Here is a 22,103-nt window from a genome sequence, read left to right on the forward strand (position 1 = left end):
CCCATGAAGCTTGAGCAACTTGTATTCTGGCTGTGTGTGTCAGAACCCTGGTGTGTTTTATGTCTGTATTATTCTTTGTTTTGTTCTGTTGAATGAAATTGCAAGCAGTTCAGTAAGTGAAGGAAGTGGTTACTGTACCATAGATTTTAAAGGCGTAAATGGCCTTCAACTCTCGGGGAGCCATTTCGCTCAGCACCGAGAACATGTCCACAAAGTCATTGAAGCTGAGGTTCCCCTCACCATCCTCCGAAAAGGTCTTCACTATTTGTTCTTTGAACGGATTCTCCTGTGAAAACAGACAGCCTTGTTTTTATACAAAATCCTTGCACCTTGTCTCCATTATTACAGTCCTCCTCACTGGATTCATTCACAAAGGGTTAATCTCCCATTACCTCTCGCAGTATCCATTCTGAATGGATTAACCCCTGATTACAGTTCCCCAGTGCTGTGCGGATTGGGACGTGACAGCTCACTGTGTTACGATGTGCAAGATGTGCAGCCTGCTTCACAGTGTTAATCGAGGGAGAGAGTGGGACACAGTCAGAATCCCAACTAATCCAGGAACTTAATCAGATTCAGATACATTTTTATGAAAGCAATAAAACAGCGAGTTGTAAATATCTCCAAAGTTGCAGGAGTGATAAACTGGCAGTAAGGACGGGACCCCTTAATCCACCTTCACAGCAAGCCATTAAACAGAAATCTTCGACGGGTAATAACAGTGTTTACATTTTCTAATGTCATTTTGTTGTTTACTGGGTGATGTCTGATTCGAGAGTTAGACTGTGTCACCCAGCCACTGCTGATTGAGGCAAACTCCCCCAGGGCAGGAAGGTTATTCAGCTGTTAGTACTGAGCACTGCTCCTTGCTGTCAGTACCATGCTCGCTGAACCATTCTGGGGGGATCTTTGCTTGGTGGCTTAGTGCAGGTCAGAAAGATGGAGTTTAAAACCCGTTAGAAAGCCACAAACAGTAAACAGTTCACCTGTCAAACACGATGTTGTGCAGTGCGCGCTCCTGCAGCGGCAATACATTCCTGCAATTTGTCTTTGCGCAGAATCCGATTGTGTTTTTATTCATTCATTCGTGAGCATCTCTGGCAAGGCCGGCATTATTGCCTATCCCTAGTTGCCCCTTGAGAAGGTGGTGGTGAGCCACCTTCTTGAACCGCTGCAGTCCGTGTGGTGAAGGTGCCCCCACAGAGCTGTTAGGGAGGGAGTTCCAGGATTGTGACCCAGCGACGATGAAGGAACGGCCGATATATTCCCAAGTCAGGATGGTGTGTAACTTGGAGGGGAACGTGGAGGTGGTAGTGTTCCCATGTGTCTGTTGCCCTTGTCCTTCTAGGCGATGGAGGTCGCGGGTTTGGGAGGTGCTGCTGAAGAAGCCTTGGCGAGTTGCTGCAGTGTATCTTTTGATGGTACACACTGCAGCCACGGTGCGCCGGTGGTGGAGGGAGTGAATGTTGAAGGTGGTGGATGGGCAGCTGATCAAGTGGGTTGCTTTGTCCTGGATGGTGTCGAGCTTCTTGAGTGTTGTTGGAGCTGCATTCATCCAGGCAAGTGGAGAGTGTTCCATCACACTCCTGACTTGCGCCTTGTAGATGGTGGAAAGGCTTTGGGGAGTCAGGAGGTGAGACACTCGCCACAGAATACCCAGCCTCTGACCCGCTCTTGTTGCCATGTGCCTAAAACAATGTGTAAAAGCAGACTGTGAGGAGGCAGTAGGATTGATGGATGTGACTGTCGATGGTCCCGTCCCTTCCCAATTCAGATAATGCCTGCGTGATCCATTTTTGCTAATAACTCATATATTCAGATTTGTTTGATTGAATTCTGCAACATTGATACTGTTCAACCTACTATTAGACCCTCTCCCCCTCCATCAATGGTTCAGTCCAGCATGACTCTGATCCAGCATGGGAGGACCTCAAAACAAGTCAAAATTCATCAGAGGAAGTGTGAAAAAGCAGCGAGGTATCAGGTCAGAGGCAAGGGCTTCACAGAGCAGGGAGGAGGATTTGATCACTTTACGGGTCGAAGGTGGGGGTGGGGTGGTTGGTCATTAGCGTGCTGGCTATGTGCCTGCTTTACTTGGCCAGTGTGCATCCTGGCAAGTCTTCCTGGATCAGGGAACTTTAACTATTCCTGGCAGGCTCCTGGTGGAAGCAATGGCATGTTGGGAGCAGTAGGAATTGTCTGAGAACGTCCCTGCGACCCTGAGCACAGAGGTGGGATCGACTCCATGGAACAGCGGAAGGGGAGAATATTTCACGTTTTGCAGGATTCCAGAGTGTAAATCGACCGTTCTGCGCTTGATTGCAGTCGTGAAGGGGCCTTCTAAAATATAAATAGCAGCCAGTCGTGCCCTCGTGTTTCCTGGTGTGTGAGCTGTGGCTCAGTGAGCAGCATTCTCAGCTCGCAGTCACAGGGTTGTGGGTTTGAGTCCCACCCCAGGGAGCTGAGCACAAACTCCTGGCTGGCACTCCCAGTGCAGTGCTGAGGGAGTGCCGCACTGACGGAGGTGCTGCAAGTTTTGGATCTGATCTTAAACCAAGACCAGAGTCTGCCCTCTCAGGTGGACGCAAAAGATCCTGACATTATTTCAAAGAAGGGTACAGAAGTTCTTCCCGCCCCCTGCTGGTGTCCTGGCCAATATTTATCCCTCAGACAACATCTTAAAAAGATTATCTGGCCATTGTCACATTGCTGTTTGTGGGAGCTTGCTGTGCGCAAATTGGCTGCCGCATTTCCCACATTACAAAAGGGCTTCATTGGCTTTAAAGCTCTTTGGGATGACCTGAAGATGGCATTATAGAAACACTTGTCTTTCATTCTTTTCTTGCATCCAGTGTTGTTGTTGTATTAATCATCATCATCATAGGCAGTCCCTCGAAGTGAGGATGACTTGCCTCCACGCCAAAAAGGGATGAGTTCACAGGTGTTTCAATGAAGGACCTAATATTCCAGGTCCTGAACTACATCCTGAAGGGTGGAAGATGCCTGTGCGTGGATTTTTTTAACGTGGGGTGGCCGTTGCACACCAGCCATCACACGGGCTTGACAGAGCTAGGTCTTGGTCCAATGGCAAGGGTTAAACAGGATGACTGGAGACCAGCTCTGCTGCATGGATCCAGTGCGTGCACATATTGCAGTGTGGGCTGGCCCGTGCTGCCCCTGGGCCCTCGCCTCTTCTGGGCCCCGGCCACTTCCCCCTACAAACTCTTGCCACTCCTTCGCCCCTCCTGCTGTACCTGCTCGCACTGCAGTCAGCCGGCGCCCTCCTGCAGCAGCACATGCTGCTCCCTGCAGTGGCCTTCCACCGTACGTTGCTCCCTCCAATGACCCCGGCCTGCTGATGGTCTTGTAGGCTGGGACCGCGACGATTTCCGGGCCTGGCTGCCGCACCCTGCTCCCTGTATTAATAATGTGCCGTAGGATGTCATCTTGTCATTACTGCCCACTCACCCCGCCATTACTGCTACTTTCCACCAAGACGTTTCCATTCTGTAGAGTTTTTAATCTCAGATGATGAGCAGAGGTATAAAGGGCCGCCCATTTAAAACTGAGATGAGGAGGAATTTCTTCTCTCTGAGGGTTGTAAATCTGCCTCAGAGAGCTGTGGAAGCTGGGACATTGAATAAATTTAAGACAGAAATAGACATTTTCTTAACCGATAAGGGAATAAGGGGTTATGGGGAGCAGGCAGGGAAGTGGAGCTGAGTCCATGATCAGATCAGCCATGATCTTATTGAATGGTGGAGCAGGCTTGAGGGGCCGTATGGCCGACTCCTGCTCCTATGTTCTTATGTTTAGGCAGGAACCACAGAAACTGGTATCATAAGAACATAAGAATTAGGAGCAGGAGTCGGCCATTCAGCCCTTCGAGCCTGCTCCGCCATTTAATAAGATCTGGCTGATCATTGACTTCAATTCCACTTTCCCATCCGATCCCCACATCCTTTGATTCCCCTCGAGTCCAAAAATCTATCGACATCGAGATAACCAAATACTTCATTCAATGAGTGAACAACATTAAGCAACAGTTCAGGTTAAACTCACAACTGTGGACCACGGCTCAGGGTACAGGACGATCTAGTGGTTGTTCTGGGAGAGCGAGAGTGCGGTTTGAAGTAGTACGTATTTGTCCTTTTCTCTTTGCGTGCAGATCTCAACATTCTGTGGGAGCCACTCCACCGAGATTGCTTTGCCTGCAGCAGTTCCTTGTCCGATTGGAAACGGGCTCGAGTGATACCGTATAAGCGATTGTTCTCTGCCTCCCTCCCTCTCTGGCTTCCTGTGGCTGCACCAGGCGTTGTTTTCCTCGTTTAGCATCGGACAACGTCCCAATGGTTATGTGTTTTATTGTCTCATATCTGCAGCTCCCTCTCCCCTTCTCCAGCGATGGGAGAACTTCATGTCACCTTCCCACCTTCCAGTCCTTTGGGATTGCTACAACACTTCCAGTCACAGCAGCTGGGAGGTGGCAAAGAGAAGCCAGCTAATAACCCCAGGGGGGAGAAAAGGAGGGAACACTGCAGGGCAAGACATTGCTCTCACACGCACACTAGTGCCTGGTTTCAGCATTTCGCCGATGTGAAAATTTGCAGGGCTATGGGGAAAGGCCAGGGAGTGGGACTGGCTGAGGTTATGGGGAAAGGGCGGGGGGGGTGGGGGGGAGTGGGACTGGCTGAGGTTACGGGGAAAGGGCGGGGGGGGGGAACTGGCTGAGGTTATGGGGAAAGGGCGGGGGGGGAACTGGCTGAGGTTATGGGGAAAGGGCGGGGGGGGGGAACTGGCTGAGGTTATGGGGAAAGGGCGGGGGGGGGAACTGGCTGAGGTTATGGGGAAAGGGCGGGGGGGGGGAACTGGCTGAGGTTATGGGGAAAGGGCGGGGGGGGGGAACTGGCTGAGGTTATGGGGAAAGGGCGGGGGGGGGAACTGGCTGAGGTTATGGGGAAAGGGCGGAGGGGGGAGACTGGCTGAGGTTACGGGGAAAGGGCGGGGTGGGACTGGCTGAGGTTACGGGGAAAGGCCGGGGGGGGGGGGAACTGGCTGAGGTTACGGGGAAAGGGCGGGGTGGGACTGGCTGAGGTTACGGGGAAAGGGCGGGGGGGGGAGACTGGCTGAGGTTACGGGGAAAGGGCGGGGGGGGGACTGGCTGAGGTTACGGAGAAAGGGCGGGGGGGGGGGACTGGCTGAGGTTATGGGGAAAGGGCGGGGGGGGGGACTGGCTGAGGTTATGGGGAGAGGGCTGAGGTTATGGGGGGGGAGACTGGCTGAGGTTATGGGGAGAGGGCGGGGGGGGTGGGGAGACTGGCTGAGGTTACGGAGAAAGGGCGGGGGTGGGGAGACTGGCTGAGGTTATGGGGAAAGGGCGGGGGGGGGGAGACTGGCTGAGGTTACGGGGAGAGGGCGGGGGGGGGGGAGACTGGCTGAGGTGCTTGTGCAGAGAGCCGGCACGGGCTCGACGGGCCGAATGGCCTCATTCTGTGCTGTAACCGTTCTCTGATTCTAAGTCATCCCCGGTGACCATTGGAATACCAGTGAAAAAAGGTAGAAGATTAACTGGAGAGAGAAGTAGAGTGTGGCCCACACGAAAGTAAAGATTGTGTGAGCACGGAACAGTGGAGCTTGTTATAGCTCACAGAGCTCACGCCACACGGACTGACGAACAGCCGATGTTGCGTGCTCCTGGGGCCAGAGGTTAACCCCGCACCGTTTGAAGAAATATTTTGCGCTCCTGGTTCTCACGCATGACGCGCTGAGGGCGCCACAGGGTCAGGGGTCACATTGTTGGGTAGCGGCTGCTCTCATTGGCTGCCAGCTGTTGGTCACTCTCAAAATTGTCGTGCAACTGGAGGGGGAGCTGCCTGGAGACAACAAGGAACGAGAACTGCCCGAATCAGCAGCACCAATAGGGGGAGGTCCTGCTACACTAGGTCCTGTAGAGAATAGTTGAGGACCACCTCCTACACCTCCATGGCCGACAAATACAGAGCAATTTTGAGGGATCGCTTCGGGATAAGACACAAGACATGGTTCCCCATTGATCCGTGGACTAACACCATACGCGGAACGAGTGGACAGCAACAGTGAAGTACAGACGCTATCGGGGAGCTTTCTCACCATCCTTTCTCCAACAACAGCAATGTAACAGAAAAACCCTGACAAAAGACGACCATTAATGTTGTTCTCCCCTCACTGCCCCATTTTATGGACCCGCTTATTGTACTGCAAAAATGGCCCCCATGCTCCATCCTTAGTCTATGATTGGTCCCCTTGGAGGATAAGCCACACCCTGAAGTGTCACAGGAATGTGTAACTGGAACCGCCCATCCCGACTGACTTTGCAAATTGTAACTCGATCCACTTTGACTTCCTGAAGTGACAGGGGTCCCCAGAAGACAGCAAGGGCCAGCCAAAGTGCCTTACCCCAGTCTAAGTGCATCCTCCACCAGCCCCCCCACCACCATAGATGGGGCATTGTGTACGGATTGTTAACAGGTTTATTGGGTATGAAGTGAATAGTAACAGTGTGGTGACTTCAGGATATCATCCACTCCAACGATGTCGCTTGTAGGGGGTTGGCAGAACGTGATCCGTTTTCCCAGACTTTCCTCTCTCCCCTCTGACCCCCACCAGCCCCCCGCTCCTCCCGTTTTTGTGTCTCTCTCCCCCCCAGTCTCTCTCTCCCCCCCCAGTCTCTCTCTCCCCCCCCGAGTCGCTTTCTCTCCCAGTCTCTTTCTCTCCCCCAGTCTCTCTCTCTCCCCCCCACCAGCCTCTCTCTCCCACCAGCCTCTCTCGCTCTCTCTCCCCCAGTCTCTCTCTCTCTCTCTCTCCCCCAGCCTCTCTCTCTCCACTAATCTCTCTCTTGCTCTCTCTCCCCAGTCTCTCTCTCACTCTCTCTCACCAGTCTCTCTCTCACTCTCTCTCCCCAGCCTCTCTCCCCCCCCACCAGCCTCTCTCTCCCACCAGCCTCTCTCGCTCTCTCTCCCCCAGTCTCTCTCTCTCGCTCTCTCTCCCCCAGCCTCTTTCTCTCCACTAATCTCTCTCTTGCTCTCTCTCCCCAGTCTCTCTCTCACTCTCTCTCGCCAATCTCTCTCTCACTCTCTCTCCCCAGCCTCTCTCGCCCCCCCCAGCCTCTCTCTCCCCTCCCAATCTCTCTCTCTCTCTCCCCTAGTCTCTCTCTCTCTCCCTCCCAGCCTCTCTCTCCCCCCCAGCCTCTCTCTCTCCCCCCCAGTCTCTCGCTCTCTCCCCCAGTCTCTCTCTCCCCCCCCCCCCAGTCTCTCTCTCTCTCTCTCTCCCCCAGTCTCTCTCTCTCGCTCTCTCTCTCCCCCAGTCTCTCTCTCTCTCTCTCTCTCCCCCAGTCCCTCTCTCTCTCTCCCCAGTCTCTCTCTCTCCCCCCCCAGTCTCTCTCTCTCTCCCCCAGTCTCTCTCTCCCCCCTCCCCCCAGTCTCTCTCTCTCTCTCTCTCTCTCCCAGTCTCTCTCTCTCTCTCTCTCCCTAGTCCCTCTCTCTCTCTCCCCCAGTCTCTCTCTCTCTTTCTCTCTCTCTCCCCCAGTCTCTCTCTCCCCCAATCTCTCTTTCTCCCCCCCGCCCCCTGTCTCTCTCTCTCTCTCTCTCACTCCCCCACCCCAGCCTCTCTCTCCACCCTCCCCCCCAGTCTCTCTCTCTCTCCCCCAGTCTCTCTCTCTCTCTCTCCCCCAATCTCTCTCTCTCCCCAGTCTCTCTCTCCCCTCCTCCCCCCAGTCTCTCTCTCTCTCTCTCTCCCAGTCTCTCTCTTTCTCTCCCAGTCCCTCCCTCTCTCTCTCTCTCTCTCTCCCCCAGTCTCTCTCTCTCTCCCCCAGTCTCTCTCTCTCTCTCTCTCACTCCCCCACCCCCCCAGCCTCTCTCTCCCCCCTCCCCCCCAGTCTCTCTCTCTCTCCCCAAGTCTCTTTCTCTCTCTCTCCCCCAATCTCTCTCTCTCTCTCCCCCAGTCTCTCTCTCCCCTCCTGCCCCCAGTCTCTCTCTCTCTCTCTCTCCCAGTCTCTCTCCCAGTCCCTCCCTCTCTCTCTCTCTCTCTCCCCCAGTCTCTCTCTCTCTCTCTCCCCCAGTCTCTCTCTCTCTCTCCCCCAGTCTCTCTCTCTCGCTCCCCCCCAGCCTCTCTCTCCCCTCCTCCCCACCCCCCAATCTCTCTCTCTTCAACCTCCTTTCGGCCCCTTGCCGCCGCTCTCGGCCTCCCGAGAGGGATCGGAGCGGGGGAAGAGAGTCGGGGCCAGGGCCTGAGTGGAGAGAATGTTTGGGGGGCGGGGCTTGACAGACACATGTCAAATTGTTACACTGCCATTTTATACAGTGACCTGGTGGAGCATCCCACAGAGGCGGGAATCGCATTACGGGGATCTCTCCCGATTCAGGTCTTTAAGGGAGAGTGACTGCCCTTCACATCAAGGCTGCATTTGACCAAGTGTGGCATCAAAGAGCCCTAGTAAATCTGAAATCAATGAGGAACAGGGGGAAAACTCTCCACTGGCTGGAGTCATACCCAGCACAAAGGAAGATGGTTGTGGTTGTTGGAGTTCAATCTTCACAGCCCCAGTCCATCGCTGCAGGAGTTCCCCAGGCAGTGTCCTCGGCCCAACCATCTTCAGCTGCTTCATCAATGACCTTCCCTCCATCATAGGGTCAGAAGTGGGGCTGTTCGCTGATGATTGTATAGTGCTCAGTTCCATTCACAACTCCTCAGGTAATGAAGCAGTCCATGCCCGTATGTAACAAGACCTGGACAACATTCAGGCTTGGGCTGATAAGTGGCAAGTAACATTCGCGCCACAAGTGCCAGGCACTGACCATCTCCAACAAGCGAGAGTCTAACACTGACCCTTGATAATCAACAGGATTAGCATCGCCGAATCCCCCACCATCAACATCCTGGGGGTCACCATTGACCAGAAACTTAACTGGACCAGCCACATAAATACCGTGACAACAAGAGCGGGTCAGAGGCTGGGTATTCTGCGACGAGTGTCTCACCTCCTGACTCCCCAAAGCCTTTCCACCATCTACAAGGCACAAGTCAGGAGTGTGATGGAACACTCTCCACTTGCCTGGATGAGTGCAGCTCCAACAACACTCGAGAAGCTCGACACCATCCAGGACAAAGCAGCCGCTTGATCAGCTGCCCATCCACCACCTTCAACATTCACTCCCTCCACCACCGGCGCACCGTGGCTGCAGTGTGCACCATCTACAAGATGCACTGCAGCAACTCACCAAGGCTTCTTCGGCAGCACCTCCCAAACCCGCGACCTCTACCATCTAGAAGGACAAGGGCAACAGGCGCATGGGAACATCACTACCTCCACGTTCCCCTCCAAGTTACACACCATCCTGACTTGGAAATATATCGGCCATTCCTTTATCATAGTTGGGTCACAATCCTGGAACTCCCTCCCTAACAGCACTGTGGGAGCACCTTCACCACACGGACTGCAGCGGTTCAAGAAGGCGGCTCATCACCTCCTTCTCAAGGGGCAATTAGGGATGGGCAATAAATGCTGGGCTTGCCAGCGACACCCACATCCCGTGGGAATCAGAGGGAAAACTCTCCACTGGCTGGAGTCATACCCAGCACAAAGGAATAGATGGCTGTGGTGGTTGGAGCTCAATCTTCAGAATAAAACTCTTCAAAAAAAAATTAAGCGAAGTGGACAACCTGTGCAGCAGAGATGTTGTGGGTGGCCTCCTGCAGCACTGAGCATGAGGGGCAGTATTGTAGGTCTCAGGGTTCAATGCTCTATAATGCAGGGAGACGTAATCTGCTGCCCAGCACCATTATGGCCATCAGTAAAACTGATGCTGTCGAATTGTCAGAAAACCCAACTGGTTTTCATTAATGTTCTTTAGGGAAGGAAACCTGCTGTCTTTACCCATTCTGGCCCAATATTCTCTCTTATTAGTTTAGTGCGGGTGATCCCTGAGGGACTGCGCGGCCCAGTTATAGTTGCTCGCAAGTGCAAAGCTTGAGATTGAATCACCAGGCTGCGTGGGTCCGACAGAGGTGTGTGGCCATGCATCTTATAAAAAGAAAAGACTTACATTTATATAGCGCCTTTCACAACCACCAGACGTCCCAAAGTACTTTAGAGCCAATGACATGCTTTTTGGAGTGTAGTCACTGTTGTAATGTGGGAAACGCGGCAGCCAATTTGCGCACAGCAAGCTCCCACAAACAACAATGTGATTCTAATCAGATAATCTGGTTTTGTGATGTTGATTGAGGGATAAATATTGGCCAGGCCACCAGGGATAACTCCCCTGCTCTTCTTCGAAATAGTGCCATGGGATCTTTTACATCCACCTGAGAGAGCAGACAGGGCCTCGGTTTAACGTCTCATCCGAAAGGCGGCCCCTCCAACAATGCAGCACTCCCTCAACACTGCACTGGAGTGTCAGCCTAGATTTATGTACTCAAGCCCCTGGAGTGGGACTTGAACCCACGACCTTCTGACTCCGAGGCGAGAGTGCTACCCACTGAGGCACATAAAGTGGACACTGTTCTGGCCTATACATAACTCCATTCCCACACCAACCTCTCTCTAAAAGCCACTCACTTGTATCCAGGACTACTAGGTGATGGGCAATAAATGCCAGCTTCCAGCAACACCCACATCCTGAGATTAAATAATATTTTTTGAAAAAGATCACATTATCGGTCCCCGTGGTTTGTGGGACTGTCATGGTTAATAGTCACTGTTTACTTCCAGTGCTTGGAAATAGCTTGTTGAGAATGCATGTCACCTCCTGCCACTTAATCACATTATTGCTTGTGCAGGCAAATTACTTGAATGCCAAGAGGCTGTTTTATCAAACATCGCCATAATGCTCAAAGAAGCGACACTGGTTGTTTGAGTCAAGCTGAGTCAACAGTGTGACTGCATTTGATGCATGGAGGATAATTGAGCTATTTAACGGATAGATTGCTCCTGTTCGCTTGAACCAAGCTGGTCTAATAATGCGCTCGCTTATTCGTGTCTGGCATTATCAGTACCTTATTCTTATTGCAACGTCATTATCTCATGCCTTTGAATGGGACAACACATTGCTCACAGCTATGCCTGCTTTGACTCAGGATTGTAATATCAATAAGTCATTTGTTTTATGGCCCAAATGATGAAAGTATGCGAGACTCCAGCTCAGTACCATGGTTCTCCACCCGCATCCCAGCATTGCGGACAAACTGTGGCCAAGATGGGCCAATGACTTGCCTCCAGCTCGCTGAAATGTTGCTCTTAAACCGTCTGGGGGCATGTAGGAGCCCTCTGCAGTGCCTTGCACGATGGGATCCCCTCCTTTCCTCCCCTTGAGGAGTTGTTCAGCATCGGTTCACCATGACTAATACCTGAGTGTGGCAGCTACAGAGAATCGCGCTGCACACAAGGCTATTTGCACATCCTGTCTGTGCCAGCCCTTTGAAAGTGCCGTGCAATTAGTCTCACTCCCCGCTCTTTCCCCATAGCCCTGCAGCTTTTCCTTGTTTCAGTATATATCCAACTCGCTGGCACCAGCTTTGGACAAGGCAACAGCACGCCCAGCCCAGCCGATCCGGCAAAGTCCCCCTCACCAATATCTTGGCACCTGTGCCAAAATTAGGAGAAATGTCCCACAGACTAGTCAAGTAAAAGCCTGACAGAGTCATACTCACAGAATCATACCTTTCAGCCAATGTCCCAGACTCCTCCATCACCATCCCTGTCCCACCGGCAGGACAGACCCACCCGGGTTGGAGGAACAGTGGCATACAGGAGGGAGGGAGGGGCCCTGGGAGTCCTCAACATTGACTCCGGACACCATGAAGTCTCATGGCTTCAGGTCAAGCATGGGCAAGGAAACCTCCTGCTGATTACCACCTACCGCCCTCCTTCAGTTGATGAATCAGTACTCCTCCATGTTCAACACCACTTGGAGGAAGCACTGAGGGTAGCAAGGGCACAGAATGTACTCTGGGTGGGGGACTTCAGTGTCCATCACCAAGACTGGCTCGGTAGCACCACTACTGACCGAGCTGGCCGAGTCCCGAAGGACATAGCTGCCAGACTGGGCCTGCGACAGGTGGTGAGAGAACCAACACGAGGGAAAAACCTACTTGACCTCATCCTCGCCAATATATCTGTCGCAGATGCATCTGTCCATGACAACATTGGTAGCAGATCACTGCACAGTCCCCGTCTTCACGCTCAGGACACCCTCCATCGTGTTGTGTGGCACTGCCACCGTGCTAATCGGGATAGTTTCAGAACAGATCTAGCAGCTCAAAGCTGGGCATCCATGAGGCACTGTGGGCCATCAGCAGCAGCAGAATTGTATTCCACCAAAATCTATAACCTCATGGCCCGGCATAGCCCTCACTCTACCATTACCATCAAGCCAGGGGACCAACCCTGGTTCAATGAGGAGTGCAGAAGAGCATGCTACCTAAAAATAAGGTGCCAACCTGGGGCAAGTTGCAACACAGGACAACATGCATGCTAAACAGCGGAAGCAACCTGCTATAGACAGGGCTAAGTGGTCCCACAATCAACGGATCAGATCAAAGCTCTGCAGTCCTGCCACATCAAGTCATGAAGTGTGGTGGACAATTAAACAACTAACGAGAGGAGGAGGCTCCATGAACATCCCCATCCTCAATGATGGCGGAGCCCAGAATGCAAGTGCAAAAGACAAGGCTGAAGTGTTTGCAACCATCTTCAGCCAGAAGTGCCGAGTGGATGATCCATATTGGCCATCTCCTGAGGTCCCCACCATCACAGAAGCCAGTCTTCAGCCAATTGGATTCACTCCACGTGATATCAAGAAACGGCTGAGCGGATACAGTAAAGGCTATGGGCCCCGACAACAGCCTGGCTGTCATGCTGAAGACTTGTGCTCCAGAACTAGCCGAATATTTTCATTACGACATCACAAACACACTACACACATGATAGCTCCACAGGATGTTGTCATCGCGTGACTTGTCACACGACCCTTTTATTGTATTTACATCAGAAGTTGCATTACAACATTCGTCCACTAGGTGGAGCAGTAGCCACTAGAGGAAGCTCTATATTACACTTCTCCCTCCTTAATGAAGAAGAAATCCTAACAAAATAATCAACATACATAACTTGCACGGTAAACACAACAAAAGATATGGACTTATTTTGCCATATTTACAAATCAAACTTAACCACTGGTTTTCTGTTTCGAAGAGGATACCTTCGCTCGTGAACAGAACTTTTCAAACATGGTGTCGAACATAGACTCATTCTAGGCTGATCCTGAGGAGAGTTCCTCTCCAAGGGATGCCCTTGATCTGCATTGTGACTCTGACTTCCTCTTGGACTTGTTTCCAGTACAGCTGATGTAGGATTGGTTATTGGTCCTTCACTTGTAACAGGACTATCTGACTCATCAGAAATCATTCCAACTTTCAACTCCTTCCATGTCTATAGGTAAAATATGATCAATGTGAACAAATCTAACCTTTCCATGATCAACCATCTTGACCAAATATATGCAAGGGCCACATAGCTTCACCACTCTTCCTGGTAACCACTTTAAACATTTATGTTGATGGCTCTTCACTCTCACCTTCTGGGTAAATTTTACGCTTCTCTCTCTAGAGGCACCAGTAAATGGGGGATAGGGGAGGGGCACCAGTAAATGGGGGATAGGGGAGGGGCACCAGTAAATGGGGGATAGGGGAGGGGCACCAGTAAATGGGGGATAGGGGAGGGGCACCAGTAAATGGGGGCTAGGGGAGGGGCACCAGTAAATGGGGGATAGGGGAACCAGCCCACACTGCGATGTGCATGCACTAGGTCCGTGCAGCAGAGCAGGTCTCTAGTCGTTCTGGTTAATCCTTGCCACTGGATAAAGACCTAGCTCTGTCAAGTCCATGTGGTGGCTGGTGTGCAATGGTCACCACACGTTAAAAAAATCCACGCACAGGCATCTTCCACCCCCTCAATTGGAGTTCAGGACTGGAACATCGGGTCCTTCATTGAAACATCTGTGAACTCGTGGGGAAGCAAGAGTTCGAGGGACCGCCTGTGATGAGATTCTCTTTCTGTCTTAATTATTTCTCTCCTACTGACTGTGCCAGGTTTGACTTTAACAATGAGAATCTGGTTCATGGTTGTTGTTTGAGAAACAACTCTATCAGTAGTTGTATGAGGGGTATTACGATAAGTAATTAGAAAATTTGCAAATTTGTGGTCCAACGACATTTGCCGTTTCCTTAGATTTGGATCCAACATTTTTTTGATGAGGGCATGTTTTACAATTTGTACTGTGCACTCTGCTGCACAATTTGAAGCAGGATGGTACAGAGGAACCTTGGTATGTTTCACACCATTTCTGCTCATGAACTGTGCAAATTCTTCTGAACAAAATTGCGATACATTATCAGATTCAATTTCTTCTGGGAGGCCATATGAAGAAAACAATCTTTGCAAATTGTCTAGTGTTTTACTTGTTTTCATTTTCATCATTTGAAACACCTCTACTCACTTCAAATGGTTTTCAATCACATTCTAGCTCAGAAAACCTATATGTAACCTTTGCCACACCGTAGGAAGCCTACCGCTTGACATGTTGTACACTGATTAACTGATTAAGGAGATTAACACAATAGTAAGGAAGGACATTATCTTGGATGATGTGGAATCTGTATGGGTGGAGATGCGGAACACAAAGGGCAGAAAACGCTAGTGGGAGTTGTGTACAGACCACCAAACATTTATAGTGAGGTTGGGGATGGCATCAAACAGTAAATTAGGGACACGTGCAATAAGGGTACAGCAGTTATCATGGGTGACTTTAATCTACATATAGGTTGGGCTAACCAAACTGGTAGCAATACGGTTGAGGCTGATTTCCTGGAGTGTATAAGGGATGGTTTTCTAGACCAATATGTCGAGGAACCAACTAGAGAACTGGCCATCCTAGACTAGGTGTTGTGTAATGAGAGAGGATTAATTAGCAATCTTGTTGTGCCCCTTGGGGAAGAGTGACCATAATATGGTAGTATTCTTCATTAAGATGGAGAATGACAGTTAATTCAGAGACTAGGGTCCTGAACTTAAAGAAAGGTAACTTCGATGGTATGAGACGTGAATTGGTTAGGATAGACTGGCGAATGATACTTAAAGGGTTGATGGTAGATAGCCACTGGCAGACATTTAAAGAACTTCAACAATTGTACATCCATGTCTGGCGTAAAAATAAAACGTGGAAGGTGGCTCAACCGTGGCTAACAAGGGAAATTAGGGATAGTGTTAAATCCAAGGAAGAGGCATATAAATTGGCCAGAAAAAGCAACAAACCTGTGGACTGGGAGAAATATAGAATTCAGTAGAGGAGGACAAAGGGTTTAATTAGGAGGGGGAAAATAGAGTATGAGAATAAGCTTGCAGGGAACATAAAAACTGACTGCAAAAGCTTCTATAGATATGTGAAGAGAAAAAGATTAGTGAAGACAAACATAGGTCCCTTGCAGTCAGAATCAGATGAATTTATAATGGGGAACAAAGAAATGGCAGACCAGTTGAACAAATACTTTGATTCTGTCTTCACTAAGGAAGACACAAATAACCTTCCGAAAATACTAGGGGACCGAGGGTCTAGCGAGAAGGAGGAACTGAAGGAAATCCTTATTAGTCAGGAAATTGTGTTAGGAAAATTGATGGGATTGAAGGCTGATAAATCCCCAGGGCCCATAGTCTGCATCCCAGAGTACTTAAGGAAGCGGCCTAGAAATAGTGGATGCATTGGTGATCATTTTCAACATTCTATAGACTCTGGATCAGTTCCTATGGATTGGAGAGGAGCTAATGTAACCCACTTTTTAAAATAGGGAGGGAGAGAGAAAACAGGGAATTATAGACCGGTTAGCCTGATATCGGTAGTGGGGAAAATGTTGGAATCAATTATTAAAGATGTAATAGCAGCGCATTTGGAAAGCAGTGACAGGATTGGTCCAATTCAGCATGGATTTATGAAAGGGAAATCATGCTTGACAAATCTAGAATTTTTTGAGGATGTAACTAGTAGAGTGGACAAGGGAGAACCAGTGGATGTGGTGTATTTGGACTTTCAGATTAGTGTGCAAAATTAAAGCACATGATATTGGGAGTAATGTGGATAGAGAACTGGTTGGCAGACAGGAACCAAAGAGTAGGAATAAACGGGTCCTTTTCAGAATGGCAGGCAGTGACTAGTGGAGTACCGCAAGGTTCAGTGCTGGGACCCCAGCTATTTACAATATATATTAATGATTTAGAGAAAGGAATTGAATGTAGTATCTCCAAGTTTGCAGATGACACTAAGCTGGGTGGCAGTGTGAGCTGTGAGGAGGATGCTAAGAGGCTGCAGGGTGACTTGGATGGGTTAGGTGAATGGGCAAATGCATGGCATATGCAGTATAATATAGATAAATGTGAAGTTATTCATTTTTGTGGCAAAAACAGGAAGGCAGAATATTATCTCAATGGTGACAGATTAGGAAAAGGGGAGGTGCAACGAGTCCTGGGTGTCATGGTACATCAGTCATTGAAAGTTGGCATGCAGGTACAGCAGGCGGTGAAGAAGGCAAATGGTACGTTGGCCTTCATAGCGAGAGGATTTGAGTACAGGAGCAGGGAGGACCTTGGTGAGGCCACACTGTATTGTGTACAGTTTTGGTCTCCCAATCTGAGGAAAGACATTCTTGCTATTGAGGGAGTGCAGCGAAGGTTCACCAGACTGATTCTCGGGAGCACAGAACTGACATATGAAGAAAGACTGGATCGACTAGGCTTATATTCACTGGAATTTAGAAGAATGAGAGGGGATCTCATTGAAACATATACAATTCTGACGGTATTGGACAGGTTAGATGCAGGAAGAATGTTCCCGATGTTGGGGAAGTCCAGAACCAGGGGTCACAGTCTAAGGATAAGGGGTAAGCCACTTAGGACAGAGATGAGGAGAAATTTCTTCACTCAGAGAATTGTGAACCTGTGGAATTCTCTATCATAGAAAGTTGTTGAGGCTAGTTTGTTAGATATATTCAAAAGGGGGTTAGATGTGTTCCTTATGGCTAAAGGGATCACGGGGTATGGAGAGAAAACAGGAATGGGGTACTGAAGTTGCATGATCAGCCATGATCATATTGAATGGTGGTGCAGGCTCGAAGGGCCGAATGGCCTACTACTACACCTATTTTCTATGTTTCTATGTTTACTCTATATCTTTATCTAGACCAGGCCACCATAAATAACTGCTAAGAACTTAGTGTTCCAATACCAGGACCTCAAATCTGGCACCAAGCTTATGGCCTAAGTGGAGGAAGAACATCCGGGAGGGTGCTGAGCACCTCGAGTCTCGTCACCGAGAGCATGCAGAAATCAAGCGCAGACTGCGGAAGGAGCGTGCGGCAAACCAGTCCCACCCACCCCTTCCCTCAACCACTGTCTGTCCCACCTGTGACAGAGACTGTAATTCCTGTATTGGACTGTTCAATCACCTGAGAACTCACTTTTAGAGTGGAAGTAAGTCTTCCTCGATTTCGAAGGACTGCCTATGATGATGAAATAACTGTGCAGAACTCTTGGTCAAGCACATTCCCAGGTGCTGGTCATGAAGATCTCCTAACAATTTGGACCTGAACTTATATGGGGTAACCACTCTTGCAACCTACATGATACAATCTTTATCCATTGATAATTCAGTCCTATGAACGAAGTATGGATGAATATCTTTGCTTGTTACCTGGTTTGGCCATCCATTTGCAATATAATCATACACGTTTGTCATAACTGGGTCACATTTGGTTGCTCTACCAATCTCTTCAGCTGTGACTTGCAGATCATCAATGAATGAAAAATAGAACACTTCTTTCCTATCGGGTCTAACTTGTGATGGGGAAGGCAATCTAGACATTGCATCAGCATTACTGTGATCAGCTGATCGTCTGTACTCAATGGCATACATATATGCTGACATAATCAAAGCCCATCACTGCATTTGGGCTGCAGCTAATGTTGGAACTGGGGATTTTGAATGGAGGATTGCTGTCAGGAGCTTAGGTTCGGCAACAATGGTAAACTTACGACCATACAAGTATTTGTGAAACTTCTTGGCCCCAAAAATTAATGCTTAAGCTTCCCTTTCGATTTGCGCATAATTACTCTCACTGGCACTGAGAGTGCTTGAAGCAAAAGCAATTGGTCCCTCCTCCCACTACATAGTATATGAGAAATCACTGCCCAACTCCATACGCATAGGCTTCACATGATAGCTTGATCTCCTTAGATATGTCATAGAGAACTAACATGGTGCTCTCTACCAATTGGCTTTTACACTCCTTGAATGCTGTATCGCATTCTTGTGACCACTTCCAATGGAGCTGTATTTTCAACAACTCATTCAGTGGATGTAACACTGTAACCAAATTTTGTGGAACTTCCCATAATAGTTCAAAAGACCCAAAAATGATCGAAGTTCAGTGACATTCCTGGGAGTGAGTGCATTTCTAATTCCATCCAATTTTTACATGGTTGGATGTAAACCATCTTTGTTTACTCTGTACCCTAGGTACTCCACTGAGTTTTGAAATAACTCACGCTTGCAAGCAGACACTCGTACTCTGTGCTTCTCTAGCCATTTGAGGACTTCATTCAATATGTTATTATGAATTTGCCTATTTGGTGCTGAAATTAGTATGTCATCTAAATAACATACTACCCCTTCAATGACTTTCAAAATCTAGTTCATCACCCCTTGGATTATGGCAGGGGCGGAAGACACTCCAAATGGTAGCCTATTAAATTGATATAGGCCTAGACAGGTATTTATAGTCAAGCATGACTTGGACTCCTCATTTAGCTTAAGTTGTAAGTAGGCATTTGTCAGATCCAACTTTGAGAAGATCTGACCACCTGTCAGTGTTGTGAACAAATCTTCTATATTCGGCAATGTATTGGGGACATTACCCTCTAGATCCTGGTTTATAATTACTTTATAATCACCACACAATCTTACCTTACCATCTGCCTTAGGTACAACAACAATGGGTGTAGCCCAATTACATCGATCTATCTTACAAATAATGTTCTCAGTCTCTAGTCTTTTGAGTTCTTGCTCAACTTTCTCTTTGAGTGCTTATGGCACGGGACGTGACTTGCAGTAAACTGGTCTAGCATCCTTCTGTACCCTGACACGCGCCTTGAATTGGACTGCCCGTTTCGCAGAACATATTTGGATACTGTTTGATGACATCATCTTTTGATGCAAATTTGGTTTCCACACGAAAAATCTCATTCCAATCCAGCTTCAGTGATCCTAACCAATTTCTTCCTATTAAGCCAGGCTTATCTTCTGAGAAGGTGATGGTCTAGAAGGACAAGGGCAGCAGGCGCATGGGAACACCACCACCTCCATGTTCCCCTCCGAGTTACACACTATCCTGACTTGGAAATATATTGGCCGTTCCTTCATCATCGCTGGGTCAAAATCCTGTAACTCCCTCCCTAACAGCACTGTGGGAGCACCTTCACCACACGGACTGCAGCGGTTCAAGAAGGCGGCTCACCACCACCTTCTCAAGGGGCAATTAAGGATGGGCAATAAATGCCGGCCTTGCCAGTGACGCCCACATCCTGTGACGAATAAAAAAAAAAGGTTTAATTTCCCCTCTGATTTTTTTCCCAATTACCTTAAATCTGTGTCCTCTGGTTACCAGCCAGACTGTCGGTGGAAACAATTTCTCTCCATCTACTCTATGACAACCCTTCATGATTTTAAACATTATTAAATCTCCCATAACCTTCTCTGCTGTAAGGAGAACAATCCCAGTTTCTCCAGTCTCCCCACATCACTGAAGTTCCTGGCACCATTCGAGTAAATCTCCTCCGCACCCTCCCCAAGGTCTTGTCCTAAACTCTGGTGAATTGAACACAGTATTCTAGCTCAGGCCTAAGCAGTGATTTATAAAGATTTAGCATAACTTCCTTGCTTTTGTACTCTATGCCTCTATTTACAAACCCAAGGAACCCACATGCTTCTTTCACAGCCTTCTCACCTTGTCCAGCCATGCTGAGCGATTTGCGGACACACATCCGCAGGTCTCTCTGTTGCTATAATTCTACCATTCCATCTGGAATTGCTGCTCCCCATTCTTCCGACCAAAATGCACAGATGTGTGAGTTTGGTTGTTGGTGAAAGGCCTCGCCACTCAGGACCACACCGCTGATCTCCAGTGTGAAGCCATGCTTCGGTACAGTAATAAACCCTTCGGCTGGGTATCTTTCCCAGCACCCCCTGCTGCACTTCGATCATTTGGAGAACTGACACTGCCCATCAGGGACAGGACTGAGTTGCAGGTTCCTCTGCTCCCCAGGACCACAAGGGTGTACAGAGCTAGGTTGTGCTGTAGGAAACATTGCAGCCAATTTGAGCACAGTGAGATCCGACACTCAGTGACGAGGTAAATGACCAGTTAGTCAGTTTCTGGTTGGCTGATGAGTAAACGTTGGTCAGGACACAGGGGAGAACTTACCTGTAATTCTTCAAAATTGTCATGTATCTCACACTACTGTATATAACTGTATCTTATCATGCTATACATGACTGTAACTAGATATGACCTGTAACCACAAGCATACCTTACCACCAGGGGTGCAGTTGCAGGAGACACTGCATACCTGTTCCACACAGGTGCATAAAGGCAGGTCTCAGGCAAGTGTGGCACTCGAGAGCTGTGAAATAAAGGTGCAGGTCCAGAGTGACTTTGACTTCAGCATGTGACTCATGTAAGTCTGTACTGCAGGGTCAGGACTTTACAGTGGCGACGAGTTACGGGATCACAGAATCCACAGAATGGCTACCAACGGCTCAGATGAGAAATACAATGCTGAAGACAATTGGGAGGACTTTATAGAAAGGCTCCAGCAAAGCTTTGTAACCAAAGACTGGTTGGGCGACGATAAGGCAGACAAGAGAAGAGCCCATCTCTTGACCAGCTGTGGCTCGAAAACATACGCCTTAATGAAGGACCTGCTGGCACCCGAGAAACCAGCAAGCAAGTCGTTTGATGAGTTGAACACACTGGTGAGAGACCACCTGAAGCCAGCGAGCAGCCTACACATGGCCAGACACAGGTTCTACAACTACAGACGCTGTGTGGGCCAGAGCATACCCGACTTTGTGGCGGAACTTTGGAGGCTGGCGAGTTTATGTGAGTTCACCGATGAACTAAGGAGAGAAGTACTGAGAGACTTTTTTATTGAAGGAATAGGTCACGCAGGCATATTCTGAAAGCTTATAGAGACCAAGAACTTGACCCTAGAGGCAGCAGCACTGGTCGCACAGACATTCTTGGCAGGAAAAGAAGAAACGAGGTTGATCTATACTGCGGGTACGACAACTAACAAAACATCGGAACAAGAGGCGTGAAACAAGCTGCTACCCCCATACACAGACAAAGGCAGGAGAGCAGGCCCTCAACAGCAGGCAGTGGTGCCAGAAGCCATCAAGGGCCACATGAACGGCCGTTCACACCTCATCAACCCACAATGCGAGCAATCAACCACAGACTGAGAGAAGCTCAAGAGAGATCAGCCAGACGCAGCTCATCCTTCGGAAACAATGGAAGTGGTCTGTGCTGGAGATGTGGGGGAAGGCCCTCAACAAGGGGGTGTCAATTTCAGCATGCTGTTTGTAGAAACTGCAACTGTACTGGGCATCTGGCTCGCATGTGCAGGAAAACAGCAGCTCGGCTGGTATACGAATCGGAAGGGTCGGAAAGCGGACCAGAAGACGGTGGGGACAGTGCCCGGGACACTGAGATACAGCAGGTCAACATGATCAATGTCCACTGTTCTTACAACAAGATGCCTTCAATAATGATGACGGTCCTACTCAACGAGATACCCGTCAACATGGAACTGGACACGGGAGCTAGTCAATCTCTCATGTGCGTCCAACAATTTGAACAGCTGTGGCCGCACAAAAGCAACAGACAAAAACTCACAAGGATTGACACCAAACTAAGGACCTATACCAAAGAAATCGTCCCAGTCCTTGGCAGCGCCATGCTCTCAG

At 49.3% G+C, this 22,103-nt stretch overlaps 1 protein-coding gene across 1 annotated transcript in view; it reads right to left on the reverse strand.

Moving 5' to 3' along the window:
- cib2 (calcium and integrin binding family member 2) overlaps window positions 1-22,103 on the reverse strand; it is a 625,685-nt gene that overhangs the window by 37,206 nt on the left and 566,376 nt on the right. Inside the window, exon 4 of the mRNA XM_070864228.1 lies at window positions 139-286. Within this exon, the coding sequence (XP_070720329.1) occupies window positions 139-286 (148 nt within the window). The remainder of the gene's footprint in view (window positions 1-138; window positions 287-22,103) is intronic.

This window comes from Pristiophorus japonicus, chromosome 21 (genome assembly GCF_044704955.1).
Source record: "Pristiophorus japonicus isolate sPriJap1 chromosome 21, sPriJap1.hap1, whole genome shotgun sequence".
Classification (NCBI taxonomy): domain Eukaryota; kingdom Metazoa; phylum Chordata; class Chondrichthyes; family Pristiophoridae; genus Pristiophorus; species Pristiophorus japonicus.